We start from the raw sequence: 27,362 nt of genomic DNA, 5'->3' as shown, positions 1-27,362 counted from the left end.
AAAGACGTCCACCACGTCCCCATGCATTCTATGGAGATGGGTACGCGACAATTTATAATAATTTAACTTAATGTTTAATATATCTGGGAAGGGACAACATTTTGGGAATGTGGTGTCGCTGGTTGGTGTGCTTTCCGCTATCGAAGTCTGGCTTGGCCCGTATTTTTTTGATCGGAACAATATGGCAATGGCAACCTAAAAAAATTTTTTTTTTCCATTTTACGGCAAGCTGTCTATTGATATTTTTTTAATCCATGGTAAAAATTAAGTTATTTTTCAATGCTACATGCTACGCATAATTATATAGCTTAAGTGATTTAATTTTAACGTTTACATTTTTGTGCTGTATATTTAAATATAGTTTTATAGCTGCACAATCCTTAAATTTCATCCCAACCAAATCCCAGCATGTAGTTCATTCATGTAGTGGTTTCTTTATTCTGTCCAGTTAATCTATGATGTATGTCGCATTATTTGTTTTATTTTTATTTAACGAATTATCTAACCCAAATAAACATAGCGAACCTGAAGTCACTGACAGTTATTTTTAATTAACTGAACTGATACAAAAATGGTAAATATATTTAAATCTGTTTTGAGTTTTATTTTGGGGTAGGTGGTGGAGTATAAAACATTTACGTTTTGTAAAACAGATTATGGAATTATATCATCTTAAGCATTCATATTTATAGACGAACAATATGATAATAATCTTTAACTCAGCCTAAGCTAGAAAATGTGACGAATCACTAGTAACCTGTAGTCTATAGGCCGAGTATATTCTGTCATTATTTTAGTAACTTTACGGTAATTGAGTTATATATGTTGTGATAGGGTTCCTTTGGCTGCCAGTAAAATCCTATCGGTATAATTTTTTTTAAATGTGAAACACATGAGTAAAATGCTTAGATTTTACCTTAAACCTTTTGCATATTTTTTGCAACCAAAGCCATGTCCAACTTATATAGGGTGCTCACTCACCTTCTTTCTCTCTCGTACACACTGGTTTATTTTACAATAAATTTGGTCTACCCTTTGCTGTATTCTTGGAGAACTGTCTGTTAGTACATTATTCTCACCGAATAAATGGTGGTAATTGTTTAGTTAGGCACTTTCAGTTACCTAAACCATTGGATTAATTAGAGTCACTCTATCACAATAGTCACTTGAAATGGAAAACCAATGATGGTGAAAACAGTCTTGACTTTGGCCATAGCATATTGCTATGCTATGTTCCTAAGGATCTTTGGAGAACTACCAGCATCTCAAGCTGTAACTAGTATCAAGTAAACAGTAAGGTGGCAACAGGATCAGGGATATCTCTAGTGGAAAACTGTCTCGGCTAAAACACAAAACAAATTTATGTCACAACATTTACTTTACTAATCTTACAACATTCCTTAAACCAGAAAATACCATTAACGTTTACCTGGACGCAATCATGGTGACAGCCGAGATACTGCACAGGCGAACGTAAAATAGTTCATTACATGTGAAGTTCTTGAAAATATGTGAATATGCTTGAATATGCTTCTAAATAATTTCTCTTTTTTTCATAGTGCTGCCCATACTGTAGAAATTTACCTGCTGCTAAAAATAAAAAAAATATAGGTACCTACATTTTTAATTTAAAATAATTTTTAGATAGTTAATCTTTAATTATAATTGAATACAAACCTTTAATTAACTTATATTCATTACTAGCTGCTTTACCCGGCTTCGCACGGCTATACTAATGGAAAAAAATTAAGCCACATCTCCCATTTACAGTAATTATAAATAAAAAAAATTCAGTGAAAATTTATTACAATGCTTTATAATGTACCGGAGAGAAAATGAATAGCACCGATGGTTTCCCGACTCGTGCACGCAATGTACAACTGATGTACCCGTACTTCGCTACGGCAGTCTACAGGCAGATCACTCTTGCGGCGCTCATTATACATGCCCCTCGTGGGTACGCCACTGCCGCGCGATGCCTGTTGCCATGGAGACGCAGAAGGCATGAACAATGCAAAATCCTATTCTCATGCAGACAAAGTACCCACTGTTGCCTGGTTTTAACCACCCATGGGATCTAATTTTCGGAAAATGTCATCCTGCGTAACATAAGGAACATTACTGTGAAGTTTCAAGTCTGTAAAATATATATACTTGAAAAAAAGGGCAATAAAAAACAAATTAAACACAGAGAGAAAAAAAAACAAACAATAGTTTAGGTTTGTGATTTAAAGTGATAAAAAGTATTTAAATACTAATTGAACTCTTATGTGGGTACTGATTGCTTCGTTGTTAATATCACACGGGTGTTTTTTACTTGTATGGGAAAATTAAGAATGATAAGGCATCTAGTGCGTGGCAACAATGTTAATAGGCAATAGGAAATAAAATTCTAGCGCCTGCGGCATTGTCAACACACACTTCGTACGTGTACTGCATGTTGTATCTAACCCCCTCCAACGCATTTGATTCTAAATTGGACTTTTAGTAAGGATCTCTAATGTTATTGATAATATAATATAGCCTATAGCCTTTCTCGATAAATGTACTATCCAACACTGAAAGAATTTTTCAAATTGGACCAGTGGTTCCTGAGATTAGCACGTTCAAACAAACAAACTAACAAACTAACTAACTAACTAACAAACAAACTCTTCAGCTTTATAATATTAGTATAGATAAGCAATATTATTTTATTACATACATTTGTTGATTAACATAATTGTAATCAATACCTTCTTTACTTGGCCATTATTATGTATGGTTTCATCAAACACATATTCTTCTTTTACTTAGGTTTTTTTTTTTTTTTTTTTTTTAATGTTTTCTCCTGTTCTCATGTTCTTGTCTTGTGTTTTACTCAACTTAGGCTTACCTTAGATCATGCAGGGTTAACCCTTAGGTAATTGAGTCATTGATTGAGGTAACCCAATGTAGAATTTAAATGCTGGTTAACTGCTTTAGGTTTAATTTCCGAACGAGTAAGTATTTTTGAGTAGGCCTACTACTAATGTTGCTTGATTACTTCATTGCAAAACTTTGTTTTTCTATTTAAAAAACTCAATAGTGGGAATGTTGATGAAGGTCAAGGAAAAAATGGGGTAAAAATCATCTAAAATTGAGAAAAATATACTGAGCAGAACTTAGCTCTATCCGCCAGCTCTATCCGGCCGCCCGGGACAGTGAGCTTGGGAAAACAACAGCCTAAGTCATTCCATGCAAATACAGCAATTTCCAACCAAGTTTTAATATTTTTACAAGAGAACGAGCATTCATAACGTTAGAGCAGTTACGTGGTGACCTACATACATGTGTTTACTATCAATAAAAATTAAATTTAGAGTGTGAACCATCATACAGGTTGTCCCAGGTCCTCCCAAAGCCTCAAATGTGTGGTTTTCATGGAGTATATCAAAAAACATTTTTTTTTCCTTCGGAACTTTGGCCATTGGTAACGATAGAGCTGATAGATAGGTACCTTCCTACAGTTATATAGTTATTAACTATCTATATTTTAGGGCTTTTAATGCATTTTTTAATGTAATACATAATATTTTTGGCCTACTTTGATTAAATTATTCAGGATGTCGGTTCAAAGTAATTGAAAGTTCATATCTTGGAATCAAGAAACTGCCAGGATTCTAGAAATGGGTGGTGATCAGGAATTGTTTAGGTTTTATTGTGTGAGTGTGGTTTTAGTTGTACTTTATCTATCAGTATTTTGTTGTTTGAATGGCACGTACAAGTGGTAGTCCTTCGCTGGTCATGGATAGGCTGTGGCGGGAGTTTTGGATTTACGAGCGGAAAAACTCCACATTTTGTTTGGTACCTCGCAGAATTTGTATTTTGTCGCATATTGTGACTGAAGTTAAATAGGCTTTAGTGAGATAACACTTGAAAATTCACAGTTTTTTTTTCTCTTCATTTTAGTAGCAATTTTTTCTTCTTCTTTTTTTTTTTAAAAGTTTATTTGACTAAATGTATGGTTTATCCAATGAATTTTTTATATGATGGGAATATTTGGTTGAAAACCTCACCAGATTTATAACTGACTGTTTATTAGCCTAGTCTTGTTTTTTATGGTAGCCAAACTATTAATTATTATTATTTTTTTTTCAGGCCAGAAATGCAGAGAAAGCCATGTAAGTTATTATAGTTATTGTTTTTAATTGGTTTAAGTCTTTACAAGAGTTTCAAGTATAAAAGCTGCTGTCTATTTACTTTATCTATAAAATATAAGCAGCAAATTTATTGTTTGTCGTCTGATAGCTATACAATAAATAAAATAATAGATTTATCAAGAACACTTTGTAAATAATAAACTAAACAAAAATTATGGTTCATATTTTAGTACATAGTTTGGGAAACAGTACCCAACAGTAAGTATGTCATTAAAATAAATGTAGTTTATTTTTCTCAGTGATTTCTGTTTGAATTTAGTACCCAGGAAACTTCATGTTTGTGTTGATGCTGTTTAGGACAACGCTGGCTCGTTGGAGAGCAGCACAAGTTGGCGACAATGCCAAGGAAAAGGAGAGAAGACCATACCTTGCATCAGAATGCTTGGAATTGCCAAAAGCAGAAAAATGGAGAATGCAAATAATTCGAGAGATAGCCAAAAAAGTCGCCCAAATACAAAATGGTAATATTTTTCAACTGATTTTTCTACATTCCAGTCTGTAAATTAATTTTCTTTACATGCATTTTTATGGGTAAAAATTTATAGGGTTGTACCAATATTCGGTAGTTCAATCTGTATCAAAACATTCAGAAAATACATTTTCAATTTCTATAGAAATTCTTTTACAATTATCAATGATACAAGAACTTTGGTATCAAATGAATATTCGAGTGCATATGGCATATTCATTTCAGGGTTCCCGCAGATAGAGAAATTCAGGGAATTAATGAGGTGTCGTATAAGTGTGGAAAAAACAGGGAAATTGATAATAGCTTACTTCTAACCAATACCAGTATTTTACTTTTATTTTGTAGTGTCTTAATGTCTTAAAACTGGTTTATATATTTAAAAAAATTTGTGTCATTAATGAGTAACTTACTTTATTAACATTAACTAAAAGTAAGGAGTACAAAGAACTGTGTACTAATTTATAGCACAATCAAATAACTTTAGCCTTAACCTTGGGGTCAGGGAATAATGCATAGTTTCAAAGTTTGATCAAACCTTACTCAACCAACAAACCTTCATTAGTTTTATTTTTTAGAATGGCGGAGTTGGTTGCGTAGTGGTGTTGGAGATAACTAGGGCCAATAGAAAATGGTAAATAAAAATGGTCACTTCGGCAAATAAAAGAAGTAGTGGGAAAAATATTTGGTTTAAAAAATATATAAATTCCATCATTATAATTTAGACTTGTATATGTAGCTGATAAAAATTGTTTTATTATGTCAACATTTATTAAGAACAAAAGTTTTTACTACAACTATGACACCTTACAGTTAAATTTGGCATACTGAGTTTATGTTGCAACAGATTAAAATTCTCAAGATTATATAAATTGATAAAACAAGTCAAGAAATTTATCTGAAACACATGCTTACTTAGTTGATGATTAGTATCACCTGCTGCAAACTAGTTTCCCCCAAAACACATTGCTAGCATTATCTCCATGTTTTCTGCCACCAAAGATATGTGTTGAGTCAAAATTGGACACTGGAAGCCAGACACACTTGACTGCACTGTCGAAGAATTCCGGAAAGTCATTCTTCAGCGACAGTATAACTCATAGCATGGTCAACTGCCCTAATGTCAGATCTCTAAGTAAAGGCACAGCTTGGACTTTGATCGTGTAAGTTAACAGCATGAGTTTCTGGACTTGTTGAAATAATTGAACCAGAAGCCTAATATTCTCTGAGAAAGATTTTCCAGGATCCCCTCCGATCAATAATGACAGTTTCAGAAAAACTTTCTGACCAGTCACAGCAAGTTTTACTCCTGTTGCAGCATTTAGACATGCAGCAAAATTCAACAGTTTTGCTGTCTGCCCAGAAAAATTCTTGACACTGACAAGCTTGAATCCTGTGTTTAAATCAGAGAGTTTTGTACACGATTTGTGGGTGTAAGGATACGAGGATCCTTCTAGACATACCAACTAATTTACAGTTCACATTACAACTACTTGTTTTGTCCTTAACTGCCAGTTTTACTTTTTCTTCTCCTTTCATCCTCAAAGACTGCGGGTAAGAAGTGCGTAATGTGTGTGCATGAGGAAGATCTCTCGAACCTGCAATGAAATGTTACACACCCACATACTGGAATTTAAAACCTTATTTTTCCTAAACATGTTATGTACATGTTTTTACAAACTTTCAAGTTCACCTACCTTTCACATATTCATTCAGCCATTCCCAGCAGCAAGAAAAGGTTTGTCCTTTGTACCCAAGCAGGCATATTCAGGATATATAAAGACAGTATCATTAACTTTAATTTTTAAAAAAATTCACAGATTAAAGGGAGTTAATTATCACAGAAAGAAAGGATCAATTAAATGATATATGTTATGATTATTTTCAATTGCAGCTTAAAGCTTCTCAATGTACATTCTATTTAAACTATTTAAATGTTTTACTATTTTTAAGGAACAGATGTAAAGGAATTGTTGCAAACTGCTTATTTTCACAGCAATTGTTTGCTTTAAATATTCGAGCCTGTATCTGCCTCTAAAGTTTTGCACACAAACTGAGCCTTAAATTTGCACATTTGAATCAAAACATATTTAAAAAAAATTGTTTTAAAATTTAGAATTTTGACCCCAACAAAGTGAACATAGAACACCTCATAACTACCCAAAAGCCCAAATATCCATGGTTTTAATGTTACGAAGGACATTTTAGGAAATACCTTGTTTCTATAGAATTAGTTAGCATTGTCTATTTCCCCAAAAAATTTTTCCCAATCCTGTCCTGATTACAGCTGGAAAAATTCTTTCCCACCCGAAAACTTCCATAATTGAAAAATCCATTCCCGCAAAGCCCAGTTAGCATGAAATTACAGCGTAAATGAACTAATTTGTGTGTGTTTTTTTTTTAAATTTATTTATAGCTGGTCTGGGAGAGTTCAGGATTCGCGATCTGAATGATGAAATAAACAAGTTGCTGAGAGAAAAGGGCCACTGGGAAGCGCAGATTCGTGAGTTGGGTGGCCCAGACTATGCCAAAGTCGGTCCTCGGATGTTGGATCACGAGGGGAAAGAAGTCCCGGGAAACCGCGGCTATAAGTATTTCGGAGCAGCCAAAGATCTTCCAGGTACTAATATAAACAAAGAATTTGTGTTGAACTTTGAAATGGTTTCTTGTGTGTGTAAAGTTTTGGTTGTAAATATTTGTAATGGTGGTAATTTGTTTTTAATGTAGTTAAAATTAATTATTGTCACTTAGGTGTGCGGGAATTATTTGAACAGGAACCACCCCCTCCCCCCAGAAAAACACGGGCAGAGTTAATGAAGGACATAGACGCAGATTACTACGGCTACAGAGATGATGATGACGGCATATTGCTGCCTTTGGAACAAAATGAAGAAAGGAGAGGTAAGGCTGCTCTCATCTTGCTCTTAATGTTCAGTTTGTTGAATTACCTTTGTTACAGTTGTAATCATTCCCGAAAATGAATGCAATACTTAACGTCAGTGACTTTACAAGGCATAACTCTTTGTAGCAGCCAGTCATTATTAACTCTTGGCATTCCATTTAATTATACTTCAACAAAGCCAAGTTTTTTAAATCAAACAATAGAAAATTTTTGCAACCAAATCATTGTTTGAAACCAAGGATGTGTCTTTCTATTCCTGTCTCTCCTTGATAGAACTTTATTGAACGTAGTCACATTTATCAGTTTTTTTTTTAATTATAAGTTTTCCATACACAACATAGCACAAATTAATTGTTGTTACTCTGTTCGTCAGAGGATTTGATAAGAGTTAAAAATTTTTACAAATTTTGTATTTCTTTGATTCCAAATTATATTCGTGCTTAGTAAATTTTGTAGAAATATTTTCAGAGATAGGTATGTTTTTTGCTCATAAAAAGGTTTTCAAAAAAATTTTCTATGGACGCATGTGCCATGGTAATATGCTACCTACACTTGGTTCTTTACATCAAGTATATTTCTTGCAAATTTATTGTGTGTATAGATGCATAATATGCATGATATCTAGATATTTGTAGTTGTGAAAAAGTTAGGGCAAATATACAATTTAAAAAAATACAAGTTTGCATGCTATTTTGCATGTATTAGAGGATATGCATGGCCACACGGACCGTGTATTGTTCTTACATATTGTGCAATTTCAATGCCATTAGTAGTCTGAAGTTTATATTAATAAGGTTTATTATTTCGTTTGGATGTTTAAATGGTAAATAATTTATTCTTTTACTTGAAGTTTTAAAGTGTTTTAACAATGATATCCATAGTAAAAACTGTGTTATAAAATAATGGATAAAGAAGCCTTCATATACTATAGAATCTGGTGTCCATGACACATATTCAACAAATGATTTCAATTCATTAAACATTAAAAGCGTGTACAAGACACTTAATGTAAAAAAAATTAATTTAAATGTAAGAGGTAATGTTAATTGAGATCATATTATATTTTATTAATGATAATAATACAGTCAAATTAAATGGTCCTTCATTCTTGGCAAAAAAAAAATATTTTTATGGGATTTATAATGTCCTCTAACTTGACTTGCAGATAAATCTCAAAGATGAAAGTTTTGCAGCAGTATAACACACTATAGAGGGTTTATCTGTAAATTGTTATATTTTGTTACTAGAATAATAGGTGTCAATTTTATTTTTTTTAAATCTTCGATTTTGAAAGTTTGTAACTCCTAAAAGTTGCAAATCTCAGGGTTGAAATTTTTTGTAAACATATCCCCACAAAAGTAATATCGAGAACAGATTTCTTTTGGGAATGATATGCCTTTGAAAATAGAAAATTTGTAATTTTTTAAATCAAAATTTATGTTGGTTTTTTTTTATATTTGGGATGATATTTTCCTTAAATGTGTATTGGAGATAATAAAGGCTGTATCTTCATGAATAAACTGGTTTTTGTTTCATCAACCTCAGTTTCACCAGTTCCAAGAAATAAAAAGTTTGCGCAAACCCTTACAAATGTAAAAATAAGCATGTTTGCACAAAAAAAACTTATCAGAATGCTGAAGAAAAAAAATGAAAATTTAAAATTAGTCTTTTTGAACTCTTTAATCATATTGGAAAATACAAACAATAATTATTTGATTATACATTGATCAAGCATACAATTACTTTTTTCCTGAATCACTTGACATAGAGTGACCCATAAGTGATGGTTGCAAAATCAACAAATATGTTTTGCAATAGTACATAACCCACAAACATTAGGAATATGTTCTCAAATGTGGAAAATTTCAATTAATTTCTTGTGGCAGGTCCTAGTATTGGCTCTCACAAACAGCTTGTGACTGATTGAGTTGGCCTCTTCTCATCTCTGTCACATCAATTACTCAAGTCTAGCCCACTAATAGGCTTGGCGGTCCTAAGACTTTGAGGGGCCCCGATATTTCCGAGATGGGCCTCATTGGGAAGTGGTGAGGCCTAGTGGTTTTTAAGCCATCCTGAAATTTAAATTTTCAGAACGGATTTTCTCATTTATGTCAGAAATGTTGATATGGTTATTTAGCTTATAATGAATTACATTCATAATTTATAATAAATAGGGGTCTTGTTTTTAATGGCAGGTGCTTCAGTAATAAAAGTGCTGGAGCGGGGCCCCGCTAGTAGCGGGGCTCTGCAGCCGTCTCTGCCTCTCGTGCCAGAAATATTTGCAAGTGTATTAGTTACAACCACAAAGTTACTAATCCATGGAGGCGGCTTAGAACATTGTTTCATTGAGTTTTGTGGGATTAATTTGCTTTACTAAGTATTAAGAATGGTATATTGTATAGCATACGGGTATACAAGTTGATTTGGTAGCAATTCTGCATTTAATAAGTTTTTTTCTGTACACAATACTGCATGCAGTTGAAAATTAAATATATTCACACTATCATGGTTTGAAATAACAGTCATGAAGGTTTGGGAGCATTTTTTCCCCTGCCATATTGGAGCTAGAATTAGTTGTTAGTTTTATTTTGCAGCACTTAAATACAGTAATTAGTTACATTCCTGGCTCTCTTTCATTGATACATGATATAAACAATCATGCCTGCAGCCAGACAAAAGTATTTGGACTATGTTCACATTCAACAACATTCACCTATGGAATGTTGTGACATAGGGCTGTCTAAGCTGTTTAACCATGACAGTTGTACTGCAATTTGCGACAAATTTTTGGTTGTTTCAGCGATAGCAGAGGCTGTCACAGAGTGGAAAAGGAAAAAAGAAATGTCACTACATGGGGAGGTCGACGAACAAAAGGCAGATGAAGAAGAAAACATTTATGCAGTATCTGCTGATGTTGATGTATGTGGAAAATCAATCAATTACAGATTTAGTGTAAAGAGTGATATTGGAATTAGTTTCTTTAATATAGTATTTTACAAAAGAATATATAAAATATTTTAAGTGGATATTACTAATCCTTTCGTCTTAGTTTTATGTCTTTAGGAACTGTTTGAAGTCCTACTACTAAATATAACATTTCAAGAACAATAAGGAAGTGGTTTTTCCAATAAAGGAATGATTATCTGTGGGTTGTACACAAAAACTACAGTAAAAGCTTTAAACTTTAGCACATTTGAGACTACATGGAATGTTAATATAGTTCAAATTTCAAATGGGAATACCAAAAAAGCAATTAATATACAATGTAATGTTATTCAGAACATGTTATAAGACGCTTTATGGTCATACACTAATTGTACACTGTTGTTAAATGTGTATGGACCAACTTGGACAATATTAATCTTATCTTCAGAATTTTTACTTCAATTTTATTTAATCTTTGATCATTTGATAAGTAGCAAAATAATTTAGTTCCCAAAGAAGTTAATTTAGTAAGTCAAAACAATACATATACAAAGTAAAGGTCAAAATGTAAGAGTTAAGTTTTTATTAAAAATTGACGACACCTGGCTCTCTGACCCCTGCAGCGAGTGATTCCCTATCGTGACGAGAGCGCCGGCCAGCCTTAAATTCAGGGATTGAACGGGTTCTCACCTTGTGGCTTACAACAGGGGGCCAGGACAACAGCAACCCCTTGAGCTGTCGGCCGCTCGAGACGCCACTTAGTTCGGTCTATGTCGTTAGCACTTTGAGTGCTGGGCTTGATGATGGATTCCCTTCTAGAAAAACTGGACATTTTAAGCTTTTCTTATAATTTTTTAATGAAAAATTATTTTAACAATAATTGGGCACTAACCATTTTTTGAAAGTTTGTAACTTCTTCTACAAAATATATATATATATATATATGGGTACACATATTGAATGTTTTCTTTTTAGAGACATATCTGAATAGAACCTTTTTTTTAGAAAATATAAAAAATAAATTACTCTAATAATTTTCACTGTATTCGCAATGTGTCTATTGAATTTGACTGTTATCCACTTCAAAATATTTCTTTAGTCACCTACAGAATTTTATTATATTAGTACATTATGATGTATAGTTTTTTCTTGAATGGTACAGAGAAAAACAAGGTTCAATACACATTGCAAGTTTGCACACACTACACTGCCATGTTGTGTCCTTGATCTACCTGTTTCTGCGCACACTCTACTCTTCTTTTGTTTATTTTTCTGTCCTTCTTGAACTGGAATTTTCTCCAGAAAATGTTTCCCCATGAGTCTAGCCAAACTAGCTCCAGAACGACTTGGCTCATCTTGTGGGTCCTCTTCGAACACAGCCAAGTCACTGGCAATCTGCTTCATAAAAGATGTAATTGATAATTTTCTTGGTTTTACCTGGTTGTACATAATACACGCATTAGATATGCCAATAAGGATCATGTGAAATGCCAACTTCCTCCACCATTTCACAGATCTGTGGTTGAAAGCTCCATATGACATGTGCTGATCTGAAAGGTCAACACCAAACTTCTTAGCATTGTAACTGACAACAGCAGCAGGTTTTATTTTCTCATTTCCCCTCCTGTCATTATATGTTATCATCTTAGCCTCATGTCGTATGGTGAGCATGTACACATCCCTTTTATCCTTCCAACAAAGCACCATCAAGTATCCTTTCCTACGAAAAATTTGCTCCCCTCTTTGTAAAGTTGGAGTACGAAGTGCACGAGGCATACCAAGCCGTTTTTTTTTAAAAGTTTCGACCAGTCCTGTCTGCACTTTTTCTAGCTGCACAGCTAGGGAAGGTCTTGTGTAGTACCGGTCAGTAAATAGAGTGTGACCTTTTCCTGCCAAGTCATCCAGTAGGCGCATGAAAACATTGGTAACAGGTTTGAATTACAGTCTACCTCTGTAGGCACACATTCCTTCATCTATTGTAATGTCTTCTGCAACTTGAAATGATGTTCTACATTTCTGACGCAATAGTTCAAGGAGTGGGTGCATTTTGTGCAAAGGATCAAACCCAGGTTCGCCTTTCTGCTGCATGTGCTCATTGTCATTCAAATGAAAATTTGCTAACAGTGATAAAAATCTATCCCTTGACATCAAATTAGGGTAAACGTTGCAGGAAACCACTGGTGTAGTGCTCCAGTGGTCTTTCATATCAGGGCGTTCAGGTTGGCCGAAGCAAAACAATTGATTTATCGGCCCACATTTTCGATTCCTATGTGATCTAGCGGTGGAATTCAAAACTAAAATGAACAAAGAACTTTTACTGGTAAAACGATGGACGTAATACTACGACTAGCCAAAGGAAAGAATTTTTATATCATGGACGTACCAGTACGTCCGTCGCATTTCTCAAAAGAAATCTAAGGACGTAAAATTACGTCCATAGCACTCAAAGTGTTAAGGCACTGGCTGCTAAACGGCGAGCCACTCACGAATCGCTAGCGGCGAAGCGCGGAGCAGCGCTCAGACGCGTCCCTCGCGGATAAGAGGCGAGCTACGACTGACTCCCACGCACCGGCGCCCGGCGAGTGGGGAGCAGGGGAGGGGGACGCACGAGATGCGTGAGAGAAAGTACGCGGTCCGGGTTCAATCACACTGTTATTCGTCACACTGGCCGCCGCGCTCGGGTGCGCTCACCGCTCGAAGCACCATTCAAAGCACTTTAAAACACTCATGCCAGGACCAGACGGCTATGGGCAACAGCGGGCTTAGGGACCAGGATAGACACGACAGCTTAACTACTTGCATAGCATTCATAACCAGTCGGTTAAAACATTTTATGCATATATGTGTTTCATAGAGTAAAACAATTTATTTTCTCAGGAAACAGTGCTATTTAATTATTAGTAACTATTAACAGATAGTTGTATTAACTAAGTTAAGATGCATTTTGTAGGGAAAATTGTTTAATATAAACAAGAACTAAAGGTTGAAATGGATGTTACTGATAAGTTTTCACTGTACTTTCAAAACTATCATATAAGTTCACTTATTTGTTAAATTTGAGTAAAATATGTCAAGTGACAAAATATTTCACTCCACTTAATTTTCACCTAATTTTGACTTACATACTTTTTGTACAATGCATGAAATTATTTTTAATAATTTATATGTATATTTTATTCCAGTCTGACGACGAGCAGCAAACAAGAGAAGACCCTCTACAGCAGAGATTCATCGCTCATGTTCCTGTTCCGTCTCAGCGTGAAGTGGAGGAAGCGTTACTGTGGCGCAAGAAACAAGAACTGTTAGAGAAGTATGCCAGTGAATCGTTAAGGCATGAAACAGAGGAGGCCAAGAACTTGCTTGGCATGAACAGTTGAGGGAGTTGGCAGATTAATGCAAGAAACATTTTGTTTCATTGTTATTTGTTTTGTGGAAGATGATGATGCAAGCCAGCACTGGCGAATACTGTGCTAAAGAGACATTAACTCGTCATTCTTTAAGTACCGACTCTGTTTTGTACCATCAGTCAGTATAATTACACTACAAATATTTTTTTTAAAAACTAACTTTTTTAATGGCAGGTGCTGCTTTTAAGCCTGAATTTAAAGCTCACCAAAAAATTTTTTTCATTCCACGTGTATTAAACATAAATGTTTTGCAAGTTTATAGTACAGACTATAGTTACTACCAAGCTGATTTAAATGAAATTCATTCAAGTGTGTGTCAAATGTACTAACAATTTTGCTAACAAAAATAAATAATTTTACAGATATGGGAATAAAAATGAATTCATAAAAAAATTAATCATGAAGATGGAGGGAAGCCATGCATTCATACTTTTAAAAATTTTGCTAGTGGAATAAGTTGTGGCAGAAGTGCCAAATCAATTACATAGCTTTGGCTTTGAGACATTGAGAGAGAATTCCTTCCGTTGTTTATTGGATTGTCAGGAGAGAAGTGGGGTAGCTGAAGCAAGTATTTTATATCAAAATTGTGTTTGTTGCCCAAATTTCATAGATGGAATACTTTGTGCATTCCAGCCAACTTTCGCAATATTGCTTGCAAATAAAAGCCACTTTATTCATTGCGGAGAGGAGAACATTGCTACGAATGAAAAGGTATGGTAAGTTTGCATTTCTTATTTTTTTACCTGATGTTTAAAACTTAAAAACACATAATGTAGGCACATAATAGTCTCTTGAGGACCACTTCAGGGCCTTGAAGGGTTCGTGTCTCCATCCTTCGGGAGTCAGTTGAACAGAGCTGTTTTTGTAGCCGGCGACTAACCAACAGCAGTGCACAAGTAGAGTGTACTTGGACCAAAGATGAGAGGTGGTGTGTGGTCAAAGCACCTAACCATTGGCTCAAAACTTGATGGCACCGATTTATTCACTCATTACTAGGTCTTCAGTGCTTGCTGTTTTTCAGTCTCTTAGGTGGGTTTTTCCAGGAGCTTAACCACTCACATTATAAAAGATTATTTTTATTTATAGAAACTTTAAATAAAACATCCAACAAAAACTAATTTCCTCTCCCATTTTAAAATCCTGTGTACAGGCCATGAAATAAGGCTGAAGAAGAATCATGTGGCTGTACAGATTCAGCAGCCAGACCTAGTGTGATCAGAAGAGAATAGTACATAAAAGTGCAAGCAGGCTCATATAACCTCCCACTACGTATTGAGCTTGTGGGGTCTTCCAGTTTGGTGGTGTACCCTTACTAAATACACCACCAGCATAAGAGAGGCTGAAGTGGTGGTGGCTGGCATTGTTTCTTAAGGGAAAATAACGAGACAACTTGTGTGGGCATCATATTGAATTCATCAATTAACTTAACATACATACTCATATTATCTAAAAATAAACAACAACCATACCATATGTACAAAAAAAAGTGAGGTGCATTTATTCATTTAAATTATGTACACAGTTGTCACTACAACAGTAGTCAGTTGTTCGTATGAATCTCTTGGTGTTTGTTTAATAATGGCAATTGCAGCAGGAACCAATTTGATGTTTATAATATCATTTCTGACTTGTCCAAGATTTCTATAATCGTGTGGAGTGCATCAAAATATTTTCTTGATGATGAATCCACTTCTTTGAAAGCTACTTCGTATGGCAGTTTGAAAAAATTTTTGGACAAAATTTCAGGTAAGTCAAGTTTATATTGTTTCCTGCAGTCTACCTTCCCTCTCAAGTGTTTATCCTAGAAGAAAAAATAAAACAAGATCATTAATGTACACTCAAGATACACTCTGGAACACCACAATATTGCATTATTCAGATTCTGGAACTTTCAACTTATTAGAAATATATTCTGTCTGAGCAGTCTTTTTTATGAATAATTTTTTTTTCTTTGATCATATGCTGCACTGGATTTCAGCATTTAGTCTAGACTTTCTTACCTTACCTAATGTTCATAAGTTACTATTCTATTTCTACCAGGTTTTGTAGTTTTGAATGTTTATTTTTTTTTATATACCTACAGAAGAATTCATCTTTATCTTTTATTCATGTTTGTGGGATATGTCCCTTATCACTTAAAGCTTCAACTAAAAAAAGTTACATTCATAAGTTTGACAAAATTCACCATTTATTATTATATTTGGTTCAAATTAGTTGACATAGTCAAGAATAACTTTAAAAATATAAAATTTAATCAAAGCGATATATATAGAGATTAAGTACAGGTCGGAAACTACTTGTAGCTAAACAACATAAAACATTATTCCCTTCAGTAGTAAAATGGGGAAGAGCACCCTTTATTTTTTTGCAGTAAATTTATAAAAAAAAAAAAATTGTTTTCGTTTTTAGTGTAATATTTTTAACAAGTACACCGAAATTATCAAAAACATTAGTTGAAACAAACAAACCATATTTTGCAAATTTTGGATAAGTAGGCAACATGCACTACATACAATATGCTGCAGTGGTAGTGTATTCAGCGGGCAGAAATGCAATTTGGTGGCATAGTAAAAATATACCATTTTATATTTGTGTTAAATGTTTTTCATGAAAATATTACTAACCACTACTAATGACAATCCAGGCATTGCATTGCCACAACATATGCAGTAGGGATTTCTTGTGGCCCTACCAAAAAATTCAATGTTTGTCACATTAGGTGATTGTGCAGGCCTTAGCACAAGGCCTCTGCTGTCAATCCAGCGAGCAAGTGTATGGATTCACCATCATGAAGCAGCAGATACCATGATGAATATTGGGTGGAATGCCTTTTAATAATTTGAGTAGTAGTCTTCTAGAGAAATTATTGTAAAATCTAGTGCAAGCAAACTATCACCAACCACACTTCAGCACATGCTGCCAACATTGGAAATTCCTTCAAACATGAAAGTGGGTTCATCAGTGTTCCTCACAACTGATGTATTTATGTTTATTAACGACAGTGCCTACTTGTTGCAAAAACTCATTCTGTCTTTTGTATGCTGTGCGTGCCACATTCTTGAGTGCAATTCAAATTTAGCATCTGACACTTATATACACCCATTTCTCATAACTGGCTTACCTTACAACTATCTGTTAAAAAATTAAAAATGTGAATTTAGAGTTAACCTCCATTATTACTGACTGGTGATGAAAAATTGCCAACCACGTTTTAACAAGTGTATCTTAGGTCTAAGAAACATTTACGAATTTGCTGCATACCTGCAAGAAGTTTTCAATATTTATTTTAAAGGGTGTTTAAAAATTCTGGTTTTTTACTCCTAAGTAATAACTTTAGAGGAAAAGTCATAAATATTATGTTTTGTCTAAATTTTCTTACGAGGAATCACCTAAAGTATTTGTAGGTTGTATTCTAGATCCTTCCCCTCCACATGCATTATTCCCTTTAACGTTTTGAAACACAGTGCCTTTGAGCTTCAAGGAGTACAAGTACTTTGTATGCCAAACCAAGGAATAGGGTTCCTGCAGAAACTATAATAATATTAACTTTTGTATGCTTGGGTTTATCAATATTAAAATGTGTTATATGCAGAATTATTGACAAGTGTTTAACACATGTGATTTTAAGCCAGCTTAGTATCATATCCCATACTGCCTACAAACTAGCATGTGTTTTCATTGTTTTCCCTCCTTTTTCTCTCTCTCTCTCCCCCCTTTCATTCTCTCTCACATACACACACCCATTGTCCAACTCATTCTTCCTCTAGCTATGTGTAGGAGAATGTAGATGTATAATGTTTCTGCTTCGTCCGTGTTCTCAAACATATTTTCAGACAAGGAAATGTGGAAGGAAGTACGACACATCCTCCCGACAAGACCACAAAAGATAAGACGAGGAAAGACAGCTAGCCTTGACTCGGAGCTCTTGGACCAGACTATCATTCTCTGGCCAATATGGGTGTGCATCGCACTGTTTTCTTGGGTGTACTAGTTGTGACTGCTACAAAACTGCTAAGCAGAATTATTTTGTTTGCTGAAGCTGCCACAAATGGACCTCTGCCAACACCTGCAGCTGAAAAAGGCTTCTTTCACAACTGCATGGAAGCCAAAAACATGGTAAGGCACAGCATCCCACTTTAACACATCCCATATTCAACTGTGCAGCATTTTGTAGTGCTCTTTCAGCTAAATGTTGCTTTCAGTTGCCTGCTGTAAACAGTCTACATTTTGATAAAATTACAATTTTAGTAAAAAAAAGTTTTCACAACACCAACATTCTAATTAACATTCCCATGGCATCTTAAAGGTACGCCTAAGCGAAGTGAATATTAAATAGAATGTTAAAAATATTTGCAAAGTCAAATCAAATTGAAAATATTGTTATTGGTGATGCTGTATTACACTTGCTTTACAAAATACAGTATTGAAATTTTGTAATGTTTGAACTGATTAAGTGTTTAACCAATTGGGCCCAATATATAACATAATTCAATAAAAGATATAAAATAATCATCCATAATATTAATATTGAGCATTCATAAAAACAAATGGAGTACCTTTATTTTTTGAAGTAAACAACTTTATTCAAGCAAAACACATACAACAAAAAAAAAACTAAACATTTTCATAACCGAATCTTAGGCTTTAATTGTTTTAAAGCTTGCAACAAACACAAAGCTACTCATCAGACGTGAGACGTGAAACTTTGCATCACAACTGAAGATTCAAATAAAACAAATAGCAAATTTCCTGGCAAAGTCAAATTGAATATAGAAAAGAGCTTCAATTGATTCGCTTCGTCAAAGTTTCGCACAGGCCTACCTAAAGGCAACATTTATCAAAGAGAGAGAGAGAGTGTGTGACAGCTTATGATGCACCCCTCGTGTGTGAACATCAGAGAAGAAATAATTTATCCTTAAATGGTTAAAACATTTTTGTTCATTCAATACTATGTAAACGCCTTCAGTAATGCTAAGATCATTATCATCTATCTAATTAGCTAACTTCTTAACTATTTTAAGACAAATTTTACAGGAGAAAGAAAAAAAGTTTTAACTCTATAACCTTACTAAGTTGTAACAATATGCATACCTTGAAGTTGTAATATCTTATTTTTAATCATCATTTAGAATATAATAATACTAAGCCAAGACAAATGCAAATTAATGACTACTTTCTGTAAAAAAAAATGCACTATGAGGCTTGGAGAGGATGTACAGAATGTAATTCAGAAAAAAATGAATGCTATAAAAGTAAGAAATTGACAAAAAGTGGACTTATTATGAGGTTTGTTATTTAGACTGATAATATATCATTTTTATGTAACACCCAAAAATTAAACTTTCACATGAAAGTGAGGCTAGAAATAGAGAGGTTTTTGTCCGGCAAATATTAGGTCATTATTCACGTGATACAGAGGATAACAACCCGATAAGCAATATCGTGTGATGTCTCAGTAGCCATTTTCTTGGAGACAACAGCTAGCAGCCACGCCTGGTTGGCATTTGGTCGTAGCCTCAGGTTGCATTGAGTGAGTCTTTTATCCTGGTCATCCAACTGTCATAATTTCTTTATATATCTCATTTCAGTTATAGTTTTTATTCACACTTAAATATAAAATATGCAAATACTACATCTAACAGTTTTATTTTTATGAAATAGATCAGTGCAGTATTTAAGGGTGTAATAACAAATGCTATAACTGAAAATATAAGCACATTTATTTCATACATTTTCAAATAAAAACTAATCACCATACAAATAAAGGAAACACAAAGGGTAAATGTATCTTTAGATGCAGACTTTTAAGATAAGAATTTTTTTCCTACTAAAGGAATAAATTAAAATATGTAGCACTGGGTGATCATGTGGCTGATATACTTTAAACTGATGATAAATGGAAATTGAAGTGAAAAGAAATGTTCACTGTGTCTATGTTCAGCAGCGATGTAACAAATGTCACCCACCATGACTTGTGCCATTCTGAGCTGGCTGCCAGGATGTTTTGTATTGATGATGGCTACATTGCATTAAGACCCTGGCTTTAGAGTATGCCAAATGCCAATATAACTACACAAAGGCAACAACTTTTTAAACCAAGCTTATTAAATGAAAGTTGTTTAACAAATTATTTTATTTTACCTAAAAGTACTGTGGTAATAACTGATTATATAATTGAAATAAACTTTCTACGTATTTTATTTTATGTTCAGTTTATTAGCATATTTTAAATTATTTTCTATGTTCTTAATTTCCAGAGCCACTTATATTCTTTATTTTACAATAGTTTGAGCAGGTGTTTACAGCGAAGTAACACTGTACACATCTGCAGCATAGCGATGCTACGCTTGTTGTCATGGAAACAAGGAAGACTTAATACTTGACGTCCACTACCTTGGCGGGGGTGGGGTACAGGGGTGGCTGATTATTGGGTAAGGATGACGGGTGCCTGAAATTACTTGGAAAGGATGCCAGCTAATGGGTTGGAGTGAGAAGCAGCACGCTAGCCCACGGCGAACATGAGAGCGTAATGGTCCACAGGGTCATAACGCTGCCAATAGTGACATTGGCAACACGGTCACTCCCCGGTGAGGATACCCTCTGTGTAACTGGGATGCCGCAAACTACACAACAAAAACTAACATAGCACAAAAGCAATGAGCCTCGCAGTCCCGGTTGAAAGTCACGAACACACTGTACCTTCAGCCCAGGTGGCAGCTAGGGGACGGGGGTGGACATTTGTTAATAAATTTTACACTGATTTCCTTAAATGTGACTACCAGGGTCGACCATCAACTGTTTGTCTATCCATTGTCACGGCAGCATGACATAACAGCCTTAGCGAACCCAGGGGCTGGCAACAAACTACTATAATTGTATACGATAAGTGCACTCAAACATGTAATGGACTGTAACTGTTGTTCTTGCATATTTATGGTAAATTTATATATCAAAGTTCCAAATTACTTATCACCCTTCTTTATTTACTATTATTTACATTATGATTTATCTCCACTTTAACTCACAACTGCATCTAGCCTATATCTTGTGTGTGTGTGTGTGTGTGTGTGTGTGTGTGTGTGTGTGTGTGTGTGTGTGTGTGTGTGTGTGTGTGTGTGTGTGTGTGTGTGTGTGTGTGTGTGTGTGTGTGTGTGTGTGTGTGTGTGTGTGTGTGTGTGTGTGTGTGTGTGTGTGTGTGTGTGTGTGTGTGTGTGTGTGTGTGTGTGTATATATATATATATATATATATATATACTGTATAGAAGTCGCGACTGGATAGGATTTACTCTACGTTTTTCAGGAGCGTATAATGAGCAGCTTGGAAACTTCACCGCTGCAGTGCGCTGCCGTAACACCCTGTATCGTCTTAGTTGTTATTTACACGTTAGAGCGCAGCACTGTCGCCCGCTGTCATTCCCCGCACCCCCCATCCATCATTCACTGCAGTTCAAGGTCGTTCAACGGGAGGGGGAAGGGGTGTTCGACACTTCTCCGCTAGGGACCACCACAAGTCGATGCCCTAGAGATGGTGGCGATTGCGGCGGTGAATTAACTAACTACCTCAAACCGTATTATAAATTTTAACCTGGGCTGGCGACTTCTATACAGTATATATATTCAAAGGCAACAATAACCACTTAATTGTCAAACATGAACATTTGTTACTATGCTAACGAGATGTCAATTTTGGATATTACTGTGAATTACTTCTGCGAAAGTAATTCTTCTAATCCACAGAGCATTTGTTTCAGGAATTTGATGTAAGTATGCTGCCAAAAGACTATCATCAACGCATCAACTTCACAGTTCAGGACTGTGAGAAAGTGGACTTTGCCTTATTTGAAGTTGGCGAGCCAATGCAATGGGAGAGAATCAGTTTCAAAAGGATTGGCATTCTGAAACTACGACTTACACGGCTGCCTGCAACTATAAAATCCATCGAGATTGATGGTGTGAATTTGGATAAGTTCACCCAAATTAATTTTGAGAGCACTATAAAGATAAATGTACTTTCTATCAAAAACAGCATTATAAAAAGCATAAAGCAGAATGTATTCAAAAACCCAACAGTTTATGACGTTAATTTGTACAATGTCACATTTCAAATGACCGCCAATGATGCTTTAACATTTCATTTTGGCGAAAATAGTAATTTCAGAATTGAAAACTCTGTGTTCCAAAATGCTGAACCACACAATATCATTACTGCTAGTAGCGCTACTTACATCAGTGTCGTGAATACCACGTTTGCATCAAAACTTGATCAAAGTTCAATAAACCTAACAGCAAGCGAAAAAATTATAATACAAAATGTGACTTTCACCCAGCTGCATGAAAAGTCTGTCTGGTTATCTGCACCCACTATACAACTAACACACAATTACTTTAATGCAATTGTAACTCGCAGTATAGTCTTGGATGGTTCTGCTTGTCTTGTCGTAGTCAACAACACCTTTCAACCAAATGTGCAAAGCCCTATATTCTGTACTAATAATCAAAAAACTTCACTGAAATTTTTTTGTAATTCTTTACCATATGGCTCTTTAGATAGTAATGCAACAGGTTGTATGATGGACACAACTGAACATCTAGCATCAAAAAATGATACTTTTTGTGAACTTTTAAGCTTGAATAAATGCAATAAATGTAAAAAATGTGAAATTGGCAACCCTAACAATGAACATAACATAAACTCTTCAGTTACTGCCTCACATAACCAGCAAACTGAGCCAACTACAAACAAAATGTTTAATACTGGAAGTTTTAAGCACGTAAGTATAGTTATTTTAATTGTAAAAGTATCCTTGCTGAAGATTTTTTGGCACTGAATTATCAAAGATCAAGCATGAAAATATTATTTTAGTTCAAAAATTGAAGACTCAATAATAAAGGAACTATAACCTTAAAACTATGAACCCAAAACTATGTGAACAGTATTGGTGAAGAGGGGGAGGCAAAGAAAGTTCAAATAGTTGATTAAGTGGCATAAAGATTATGGTAATATATTGACGTTGACCAGGGCTACACCTTCTCTTAAGCCTGTTCTGCCTTGCCCCACTTTATGCCCTCTCTCCGCCCTTTAACATCCTCTATTGCCCAACAAACATTTCAAACCTCCCACCATTGTGTGTGTGCTAGTCCGTCACCACAAGAGGCTTAGATAGAGTTGGTGCCACATCCCACATATTATTATAATATTTTTATTGATTTTAATGTAAATACAAGAACGGAGTTGGTCCATGTGCCGAGTGTACTAAATGCACCCCACTCAGGGGAAAATTTAACAAACTAAAATTGTTCCAATGTGTTTCTTAAAATTACGTGCGTGTTTTAAAGGGTTTCAATAAAATACTTTTTATTGTAAAGAGGCACATTCAGTAAAGCCCCTCTTACCAGAACCTATCGTTATTCTTTTGAGTGATCATGTGTTCGACAGCAAGACTGAGGCATGTGGGATGCCCAAAGAGCCTACTTAGTTACCTTCTATATTCACAATATTTGTTGATCAAATGTATTTATGGGGAGATTTCAAGCTTAGCGCCACATGGACCAAGTCACAGCCCTGAGTAAGTCATAGCTGGATCCACGTGCCCCTTCACGTGCAAGGGCGCCTTGCAGACATACTGCCATCCGAAACCCTCATTTACAACTAGGCAGTACATACTCTAGACTGAAAAGATATAAATGTTTGGGTTAGTGTTCCATGTGACACCACAAACCCTCCATGACGTAAGCCACAACAGCAACAACTAAAAGGACTCTGGGCACAGTAGCACTGCTGAGATGTGAGAAGCTGTCTTGACTACAGAAAGTTGAGGGTCTTGTAGACCAAATGGAACAAGACCTCAAATTCACACTACAGGAAAAAGGAGGATTACCGTATGTTACATCCAAAACGCTAGCACGGCAGCGGAGTGCTGTTTCTGGTCGCCAACATTAGACACCCTCCACTTCCGGCCCTTGTTTCAACTAACAGCAGCTCCGACCTGGATACTGGCGAGCATTCGGGGCTACCATCTGTGATCCCACCAGCTAGAAGAGTTCTCACTCCAGCAATGCAATGTATTGTGGATGTTTTACAGCCAGAGGATCTGTCCTGGTCCAACCTCAGAGCAGCGAAATGCTCGGGTTGTTTGTAAGTCTCTCTTGTGAATGCCTGATACCACCTCTTCCTCGAACCAGCACATACACTGCATGTGACCCCTGGTGAACATGTGTGGATCATGCTCGCCCGGAGGACGGACAACTACACATCTCCAAGAAGTGTGCACTAACAGTGAAGCAACCTTGCCATCAACCCAACCCGACAACACCTTACATTAAATACTGGTGTGGTGGATTTCCCCCCCCCCCCCCCCCCCAACAACAATTTTGAATTGCAACATTTTGCTATGTAACTGACAATTTAAAAAATTTTACTTAGTGTCACAATTCATCTGACTAAGTTTTATTGCCCTAGAAAATTTTCATGAACAATGTAGTCCATGTTATCATACCTTTGCCAATCACTGCAAGTGAAAACTTTAGTAGTAATATAGTTGTGTAAACATTTGTATCTCAAGCTTCTAAATTATTTTATGCGGAGAATGTTTTCCTTATCTCCAAAGCTCATTACAAAATGTTTGGTCAAGTGGTGAAATGCCTCAGAGGTGATGAAAAGACCTCGAGTTTGATCCCCAGTTGGGTCGGAGATCCTTTCCAGAATGAAGTGTTTTGTTCTTTTATCTCCATGCCACAAACACAAGTGCTTACCACTGCAGAACCACCATAAAGGCATTCCCTCCTCCATCATGGTTACCAGCACCATCACACTGCCTGGGGGTCACCATGCTTAACTCGGACCAACATGACTCATCTTCACCATCACTCATTGCTACAACTCAATAATCACAATTGTGTCCCTTCCTTCATATGTATGTATTTTAATATAAGCCACGTGAATTGTTAATGCTTTGTGCTGAAGTAATAAAAAAAATGCAGCATGTTTTTAATTTAGAGGAAAATTGATGTGATGTATATAGTAGTAGTATGTGTGCATAAGTTTTGCTACAACATTCAAAGATTTTAGTGTTAAGAATATCTATGTTGTGTAAAAAATGATAACAAGAATACCTTGAGCTAATTTTATTCACGTGCTGCTCCTGGTCTTAATGTGTTGGTGTTACAGCCAAAAATATCTCGCACATATAATATGTGAAATTAAACGTAAATTCATGTACAAACAATTAACAAATATTTAATCAATAGAGACAAGATTACATACTATGTGTACGGTTTAGTTCTTGTACCATTTTTAGATTTTCAAAGGAGAAGATTTTTGTGTTTCTTATTGTTTTTATTTTGATGTTCTGTTTATTCATAAATATAATCATATTACTCAACAAATACAACACTAAAAGTTTATTAGTACTTATTTCACCAAAAGGGAGTAGTTTTGGGTGTGATCTATGATGCATTTTTATAATAAAATAATTTAAATAAGGCATGTCTCGGAAATAATTTTTTAAAGTTTAAACAATATAATTTAGCAAGCATTTGTCTGTTTGAAAAATGTAACAACTAAAAATCAGTAACATCAAAATAAGTTAATAAGAGATACAAGATGAAACAAAGTAAAATTAATTCTATTTCTATCTAGTATTTGGTTCATACATTTAGGTGCATAATACCTACAAAATTAATTTATTTTAATATACAAATATCTAAGTTCTGTTAAATCACTGATTCATTTCTTGATAGTAATTACATTTTGATATTATACAAGATATTTTTAGGTAGTAGGTAGTGTTTTGTTTTTATTGCAATTCATCAAAAATCTTGTCTATGCATTACTTTTTTTTTTGTGAACTCTAATATTCAACCAAATGTTTTGTGTAATGTAAGTTTAGATTTATTTATTTGTAATATAATACTGTTTCACCATATTTTATTTTAATTTTACTTTTACTTGCTGAATACTGCAAATAACCAATGATCATAAAAATAAAATTAAAAATCAAAAACATACACTAAAAAAAAAAAATTTGTTCAAATTAAAACCAGCTCTAATAATGTGTTGTACTTCGTCTGTGATTCCTAAAAATAATATTGGGTTGTGAATTAAATTTTCTAATGGAATGTTTTTTTTTTTTTTGTAACAATGAGTATCAAGGACTTAATAATTAGAAATAAACTGATGTAAAATAATTAGTTTTTAGTTTTTGATTTAAATCTCTGACCATAACTATGAAGTATTATTGATGTAATAAAAAATGGTAATTTAAGAATAATTATATTTCAGCTACTTAAATATAAAGTGTGGCCAGTAATTATAAATGTTGGTTGTAGTATAAGGTACTTATGGTGGTATCCGGGTATCGTAACAGCTCTAAGAAAAATACAACTTTCTTGTTTTCAAATATATTCTGTCTTTATGTTCTTAATTGGATATTATAAATAACTTCTATGCCTAGAGTAATTGTTTTATTTTCTTCATAAAAAGGTATCTTCGGTTGTCCAAGTAATGTCGTGGAGATAGTTGCATCACACGGATCTCTTTGTAAGACAAGCAACCAGAAAGGAAGTCAGCACACTCGTAACTGACTTCGTAGTAAGGCAGTTTCCTGATCCCTTGTTAGGTTTAATTCGAAGAAAGACCAACTATTGCAATTGTTACCAGGGCAGGACTTCCAGAAAATTTACACCTAGCTGTGGTCCCTAGAACCAAAGAGAGCGTGTGTGAGTGTGTGTCTTGTGTCACACTTTTATGGGCACAATAACTGCTGTAATTATTGTAAACCTGCAAAGTTTTAGTTATTATTTGAAGCCCTGCTAGAATGCCTAAAAAAACAAATTTAAATGGCATTCTGAATGCACCATGGGTGGTTTGGCAAATCCTGAATGACAAGAAACTAATTACAGTATTACAAGATTCAAATGATTCAGTCAACGCTATTGAACAGAAGGTCTATCAATGAACAGAAGACACCTACTTATTTATACAAGTGTGTGAAGTTCAGCCTGGAACCAGAAAATAACGTGGATTTTGCAGGTCTATAGTAATTTTGCACAAATTACTTCTAAACTGATACATGAAATATAGAGATGGAAAATCTTAGTCCAATTCCTTAAGAGAGAGTACTAATTAGGAGCTTGCAAGTGATTTAAAGGGCTATGTAAATTCTTTTCAAGTAGTGCCACAAAATTCTCACAGAGTGCAGTGTCGAAGCTGTCAATCACAGAGGATTATCTCTCGCCACTGTGTCCGAGGCAGCCAATCACCAGCTCTTATGACCTGAAAGTGATAAAACTGTGCGCATATTGTTTACCTGAACTTCCTCTTTTATCGCGAGCTTCTTTTTTCTTCAAGCATTGCCATCCACACTTCACCTGTAATTTTCTACACATAAGACTGCTGTTTATTATAAATTTTTAAAAATTTAAAAGGTTGATGATATGTTTTTGATTGAAACGTTTGTAGTGTGCTTGCACAAGATAAATTC

General features: G+C 34.8%; 2 protein-coding genes across 7 annotated transcripts in view; one reads left to right on the top strand and one right to left on the bottom strand.

The window, feature by feature from the left end:
• Window positions 1-442: 442 nt before the first annotated feature.
• Window positions 443-26,332, top strand: LOC134533886 (pre-mRNA-splicing factor ISY1 homolog). The gene is made up of 8 exons (XM_063371653.1): window positions 443-574; window positions 4,120-4,142; window positions 4,479-4,642; window positions 7,064-7,267; window positions 7,399-7,548; window positions 10,350-10,468; window positions 13,657-17,997; window positions 21,633-26,332. Exons 1-7 carry the CDS (start codon window positions 572-574, stop codon window positions 13,849-13,851), a joined length of 858 nt encoding a protein of 285 aa, XP_063227723.1. The 5' UTR covers window positions 443-571; the 3' UTR covers window positions 13,852-17,997; window positions 21,633-26,332.
• Window positions 15,355-27,362, bottom strand: part of LOC134533885 (uncharacterized) — a 32,672-nt gene continuing 20,664 nt past the window's right edge. For 4 of the 6 annotated variants that reach the window (XM_063371649.1, XM_063371650.1, XM_063371647.1 and 1 more), the window contains one exon: window positions 15,355-15,682. In XM_063371649.1, coding sequence (XP_063227719.1) covers window positions 15,491-15,682 — 192 coding nt within the window. In that variant the 3' untranslated portion in view covers window positions 15,355-15,490. Of the gene's footprint in view, window positions 15,683-26,264; window positions 26,578-27,362 lie in introns of those variants that run through there. The other 2 variants (XM_063371652.1, XM_063371651.1) reach the window with 1 other exon arrangement.

This window comes from Bacillus rossius, chromosome 7 (assembly GCF_032445375.1).
Source record: "Bacillus rossius redtenbacheri isolate Brsri chromosome 7, Brsri_v3, whole genome shotgun sequence".
NCBI classification, from domain to species: Eukaryota; Metazoa; Arthropoda; class Insecta; order Phasmatodea; family Bacillidae; genus Bacillus; species Bacillus rossius.
This window is presented reverse-complemented; position numbering and strand designations above follow the sequence as displayed.

Bases quoted from the DNA above. Each gene is read 5' to 3' on its own strand.
- LOC134533886 (XM_063371653.1), top strand. The intron at 4,643-7,063 runs GTAATATTTTTC...ATTTATTTATAG, and splicing joins AGTCGCCCAAATACAAAATG to CTGGTCTGGGAGAGTTCAGG. The intron at 10,469-13,656 runs GTATGTGGAAAA...ATTTTATTCCAG, and splicing joins CAGTATCTGCTGATGTTGAT to TCTGACGACGAGCAGCAAAC.